Genomic DNA, 6815 nt, shown 5'->3' with positions numbered 1-6815 from the left:
GGTAGGCAAGTTTAACGTTGCGAAACGTGCGCGCGCAGCCCAGGTAAGTTAATCGTACCTGAGATAAGTGCGTGGCCAATCAGGCTATTCGGAGTACATGTCTCGGGGAGTAATGGACCTTGGGATGAGATCCGAGGGCGTCTCAATGGCTGTCGTGGAAGATGAAACGAGGAGGGACGTCCTGAATGGAACAGGGAAGGGTATGACAGTTACAGAAGCTCGGCACGCGCGTAAAGACAAAGCGACGTCAATGCTAGGAAGGTTGGACATGTAAAGATGAGACCTGTAACGCGCGGGCACGCACACACGTTTGTTTAAGAATCAGCGTCTCGACAGGTTATGTAAATAGCAATCGATACAAAGGGCAGACATATGCAGATAAGAAGTAGTGCATCACTGAGACCACTTATATGTCACACGGACTGACACCATATCAGACAATTGAGACCCTGGTGAAATGATGGACCGACCGTCACGTGCTGATTATTCCGACCACCGCATCATTTAGTCTGCGATATTTTTGTAGGGTATTTTATAATTAACAATGAGTAGTGGTTAATTTGGTACGTATGTTTTGGTAAATGTCAGATTCCGTCAAACCAAACTGGTAAAATCGCGTACATTTACATTATCAACGTATATTGCGTTAGAGACTCTCCTGTATGTGTCAGTGTGCGGCAGCGTGCGCGCGGTGTACATGTGTGTTGCAGAGGAGAATTTGCACGGCATTTACAGGAAATTGTTGGCAATAATAGGCGAAAGAGAGTAGAGAAACATTAAGACGTTGGTAGTAAATAGATTTCGTAGTTATTTAGCATCATATTTTATTGAAACGCTCCAAGTGCCGTGGTAGCGCTCATATATCACTACGTCATGTGTCTACCCGTGCGCTGCGGAGATGTAGGCTAACACATCTTTTTGACTAACACCGAGTTTTCTAAAACTTTGCAGAATTACTAACAATCTCTTCGATAAGCCGTTAAAAAAAAGTCTCGCACGTCGGTTGCGTGGTAAAATAAAAGGTGAGCGGGAAGTGGGGTTTGCGATTATAATAGTTACTCCACACACTCACGCAGATGGGGTCGTTGTCGTATCAGGTACTACAGATATGTACCCGAGGCAGTTTTAGGTTGTTTAGTATTATGTTTATATTTTTTATATGAGGTATGTTTAGGGTTAGGGTTAGGGTTAGCGTTAGGGTTAGGGTACACTTCTGTAGTACAAGTCTGGAACACTTTGTGTATACATACATGTACCTCGGGTACATATCTGTAGTACCTGATACGACGACAACGATACAACGACCCCTTGAACCACACTCACAGGTACATGGGATATGGGAATGTACTCGTACGTGCATATATATATGCACTCGTACCACACGCACCGTTATAACCGCCAACGAACCTTACCGTGGTTCTACTTATGAGCGGAATTCATCGGCTTCGGAAGCTGTCGACTAGAATGATAAAAAATGTGCCCGTGACAACATGCTAATCGAAATAGGGGCATGCGCCCGCATATCAGATAAACGACTGCCTCCATTGCAGATTACACGCGCTCGATATTTAACCACACATGCTGGTTCTCACGTTGGCTGTCTTGTACATCCGCAAAACGAACAGGTGCCAAGACGAGTAAATAACAGACAACGATACCGTCTTGTTAGTTATCAATACGAGAGTATCAGTACACCAGCTGATCTGCAGAGTACCTGCGCCAGCTATAGCACGTTTATGCTGCGAACAGCGCACACAGCTCGCGCGAAGTGTGAGTGCAACAACAACTGTGAGTACTTGTCTCGCTAGTGAAAACGTTTTGCATTTTTACTACACTCGCGATGAGGGGATCGACGCACGCAACATAAATCGGAAGCTAGATTAGTCGGCAAAGTCAGGGCACCTCCTCAGCAAAGCTCTCTTCATTGCGTCGAAGTGGCATTTGGCGAAAAAATCCAAATTCTTTCGCGATTGATTCCAGGTCAACTCAAGAATGGGCTTCGGAATCAAATCCAACTCACTGTTGCACGACATTGCCAACACCTGTAATTTAATAAACGTGAAAAGTGGTATTTTACGCCACTCAGGCATTACATTGAAGAAATTAACTTCTCATAACATAACCGTATAGCGGGCATTAATTTATGATGATAATAAATTCATCATATCGGCTACATACTTTTGACCGTCTACATTCATCAGTTTATCATTCAACATTTATTTTATTTGCCATCAGAAAGGTTAACCTGTGCATTACCGCGTTGCACACAGCTTTCCATATCTACCCGTCATTATCCAAACCTGCAAATACCTGAAACATGCTGGCGCGTTCGAAATAGTAAACGTGATCGAACGCCTGCGCGGTGTTTGGCATAGCGGCGACGACTCCATGGTTACACATCACCAAGATCTCCTTGTCCCCTATCACCTCGCCTAACCGCCTGCCCTCCTCGCTTACATCAGCGAGACCGCTGTAGCTCCGATCGTAGGCTACGTTCTTAAAGAAGCGGGCAGAATTCTGATGTACCATCAGCAGCCCGCAATCCTTTAGTAATCCTGCGGGAACATCGGGATTTTCTAAGATTATAGCAAGCATGTGCGGCCACACGGCGTTCGCGTATCCTCTCGATTATCATTTATAATTCGTTTCATAGGGAAAAATTACAATCTACCCTCTTCATCTCTTGAATATCGATGTCGCTTTCACATCATGTCTCCCCAACCATATTCTTTCATTCAACAACGACATGATTCCCTCCCACATTCTACCTCTGCACCTGACCGCGCAGCCGCTATACTGCCTCTACAAGTGACAGATCAACATTTGATAGCAATATAAACACTGACGACTAGAAACGCATGAAAGCCAGATAATTAAAAGAATATATACGTGTGAGTGTATATTCTCATCACGCTAACCTATCGCGGTCGAGTAGGGTGGGTGTACATGGAGCACGCAAGACGCATCAGGGCGTGCGCGATGTAACTCTGTGTGAATACATGCAGCGGTTGTTTCAGCCATTCCATCTCCTTCCACAACTTGCAGCTTGTCATCTAGTCCAACGAGGCTCGATGCCGTAACCTTTTTAAACACATAAAATGATATTGTGCAGCTGGAATTTCGTGATACACACACGCGCGCGAACACACGCACGCACGCAACACACAACGCCACGGAGCACTGGCACGCACGCGCACATACACAACACCCATATACTATATATATATATATATATATATATATATAAATATTACAATACTAACCTGCTTGCAAAGCTTTTTGATGATAATCGGATTTTATCAAGAGAACACAAGATGTCTCACGTCCTGATTTTACATACTGTTTATGTGGCAATCGTTTAAATATCAAAGACAATACGCTGTATACGACAAGAACGAACCTCGCTCCAGTGCAAGCCATATGGGATAAGGAGCATCACATTTCCGTGGCCGGACTGGGCCGGAGCCATGAGAGTGATGTGATTACAAACACCCTCCCCGAACTGCAGATCGTCAAGGATGCGGTAGACGGCTGCCAGATCCACGCGTGCTTGCCTACATATAATCAGGTGCTAATAATGACATTATGACAAGTTAGGAGATCTAATAGGGATCTCTTTTATCCACCCCTGATATAATGTACATAACATGAGAATACAAAATTGGGAAAGTTATTTTGGAAGAATTTGTGCCGTAGAGGGGATTGTGAACTTTATGAAATAAAGGGAAGCGAAATCGTTTGCAACGGCACGAGACTCGCTCTTCGTGTAAGCGCCGCACATACCGGGTACAGCGTGAGAGAAATATGATGCCGACTAAAACCTTCACCAACCAAAATAACCATCTAGCGATGTTCAACATCCATAACGACCTGTATTTGACTGAGACGGGTCTACCCTAATCTGAATCACTTGATGCTGAGATATGGGCAACGGGTCCCTGGTATCTGTATATATGCAATCAGTTTTCAGCCGTCGGGCGAACTAACTGCGTAAAATGTACGCGCACCCGGTATGCGACCCGTGAACATTGTATTGATATTACCTGTTTAACTCCTTCGCCCTAGACGGATCGTCACATTGCGCGGTTGTCCAAGCGGAAGCGTAAGCCCGGCAGCCGAGGGCAGCTGAAGGGTGGAGTCGCGGGGTTCGCTTGACAAACACACCCTTTGCAAACTGTAGCGATAACGGGAGGACCCTACGCATCAAACCGGCCATTTTGACTGACCTAACAGGGAGTTGTGTACTTGTACCACCCACCAGAATATATGCAGCATATGCGTATTTACTAACCTACCAATCACCCGACCGAAGTGAACCCGTATTATCTGAGACAGGCAGGTTTTCATAGACCAAAGTATGTATTTTATGATAAGCTAACACAGAAGGAAAACACTGCCAACTAAACAGAGGGCACTCACGGAGAGTGCATACCTCCGCCAGCATGTAACATGTATGTGTTACAAGCTGCTGGCTGCTGCTGACTGACTGGCCTGCTGCTAACTCACGCGCTAATATCGATCGCGCGAACACACTAACACACAAGAGCGATCACATAACCTCCGTTGGGCGGAGGTAATAGTAATCGACAGCGGTATTGATAAAAAGGATATATTTTTAACTGCGATTGGAATCCCAAGTGATCCCAACATAATATTATCATGAGTGAATGAAAACAAAAATGTTTTATTACTCGCTCCTGAAGCTAATAATAAATATTATAATAAGTAAATAAATAGTAATAATCCTGAAGCTATAAGCAAGTATGGCCCCCAGTTATTTTCACAGGCCCTATATAATATGATCTGCTCTTGCACAAATACGGTATTTGAAAACGAGCTTTTTACCGAGTACTTGAGAAACCAAGTATATATATATAGAAGATTACTGGCGTTTGCACATAAATGTGCAAGTTGGATATAACTAAAAATGCGTAATACTGTACTGTGCATTTTAAATTCTACTGTTTTTCGCTCTTTTAGTTTGGCCTATTGAAAATAGTTGAATAATATAATTAGCGAAGGGTCTAGCTAGATAAAAGGACTCATGGTCTTCCTGCTAATATGATGGTTCAAATAATACTAATATACGTCTATAACTATGACCTTGATTTGGTGTCATTTGAGATAACATGGACAGCATGCGAGACAGCTGCAATGCATGTACTATGACGAGACGAGTGCAAGGTACGGACGGATACACCGCTGCCAGTTCATTTCATTTAATATTCAAAATCCAAATAAGTGAAATTATAATGGTTTTCCTACCTTATTACATATGCTCTTTGGATGAGCATAAAATTATTACTAATATAACTAGAAAGGGCAGTTGTCGCCAACTACATGTATCCCCCGTGTTCTCCCCAAGATGTGTAAGTATACAAAGTTTGGTCGTGCTAGGTCAATTAGGGGCCGAGTTATAGAGCGGAAGGAAAATATGATGAAGGTCAAGGTCAAGGTCAATGTCAAATAAAGGTTGCAGTGACCTGGTTTCGGTACGCGACACACCTTCTCCCCAAGATGTGTATAAGTATACCAAGTTTGGTCGCGCTAAGTCAATTAGGGGCCGAGTTATAGAGCGGAAAGGAAATATGATAAAGGTCAATGTCAAGGTCAATGTCAAATAAAAGCCGCAGTGACCTGGTTTTGGTACGCGACACACATTCTTCCCAAGGTGTGTAAGTATAGCAAGTTTGGTAGCGCTAGGCCAATTAGGGGCCGAGTTATAGAGCGGAAGGGAAATATAATTAAGGTCAAGCTAAAGGTTGTAGTGACCTGGTTTTGGTACGCGACACACCTTCTCCCCAAGATGTGTAAGTATACCAAGTTTGGTAGCGCTAGGTCAATTAGGGGCACGGCACGTGCGTGTATAATAAGGTGTATACATAATATGTGTCTGTTTTGGGTTTCTATTGCTTTTTAAATTTAAATTTAGTCCAGTGATTAATTCGTTTTAAACTATGATTATTATTGTTTTTGTGGTTTTCCCACGAAATGATGATATGAAGAAAAATTGTAGGTTTCAATTTTTTTATTGTATGAGATTAAAATTTTTCTAATACATATTTGTTTTTCAGTTATTTTTCACTTTGTGCATCTCAGCAGAAATTCTTCTCTACTCTGCTCCTCATCTCTCGTCATCGTCCTCTCTCTGTCTCTCTGTCTCTGTCTCTGTCTCTGTCTCTGTCCTCTGTCTCTGTCTCTTCTCTCTCAGTCTCTGCCTCTCGTCCTCCTCTCTCTCTTCTCTCGTCTCTCTCTCTCTCTCTCTCTCTCTCTCTCTCCGATCTCCTCTTCTCTCGTCTGCTCTCTCTGCTCTCTCTCTCTCCCCTCTCCTGCTCATCTCTATATATATATATAGATATAATATAAAAAAATAAAATTGTAAAAAAAAAAAAAAAAAAAAAAAAAAAAAAAAAAAAAAAAAAACTTTAACATAAAAAATTATATATATATATATATATACCACTGTGCTAGAAGCTGGCTCTCATTAAACGAAAACCTAAAACGGATGCTTTGGTCTTTGTAGAGGATAAACGTGTTGGAAATCTTAATAATATTCCAAATTATCTCTCGAACCTTGTTCATATGTTTCTAGCTTGATGTATGGCTTTGCTATAATTACGCAGGTCATCTGCTGCCGTAGTCCCAGTTGGAAGCAATAATTTGTATCCCCGGCGACCTAAAGTCGGGCGGCGGGATACTATCGGTGTCATGGCGTCGTGTGCCACGGGGGGGTGGGCGGGGCGCGGGCCCGCCGCAGACAATTTCCCTTCCGCTCTCACTAACTCTAGCCCATTAATTGACCTATGGGGAGGCGC

General features: G+C 43.1%; 1 protein-coding gene across 1 annotated transcript; it reads right to left on the bottom strand.

Moving 5' to 3' along the window:
- Window positions 1-1217: 1217 nt before the first annotated feature.
- LOC106815090 (putative aldolase class 2 protein CC_1201) lies at window positions 1218-4217 on the bottom strand. The gene is made up of 5 exons (XM_014819520.1): window positions 4044-4217; window positions 3401-3554; window positions 2919-3081; window positions 2311-2555; window positions 1218-2042 (listed from the first exon to the last, which is right to left on the bottom strand). The coding sequence occupies exons 1-5, from the start codon at window positions 4214-4216 to the stop codon at window positions 1881-1883; spliced, it is 897 nt and encodes a 298-aa protein (XP_014675006.1). The 5' UTR covers window position 4217; the 3' UTR covers window positions 1218-1880.
- Window positions 4218-6815: the final 2598 nt, after the last annotated feature.

Source organism: Priapulus caudatus, unplaced genomic scaffold, assembly GCF_000485595.1.
Source record: "Priapulus caudatus unplaced genomic scaffold, Priapulus_caudatus-5.0.1 Scaffold28, whole genome shotgun sequence".
NCBI lineage: Eukaryota > Metazoa > Priapulida > Priapulimorpha > Priapulimorphida > Priapulidae > Priapulus > Priapulus caudatus.
The sequence above is the reverse complement of the archived record's forward strand: the minus strand, read 5'-3'. Positions and strand labels throughout refer to the sequence as shown.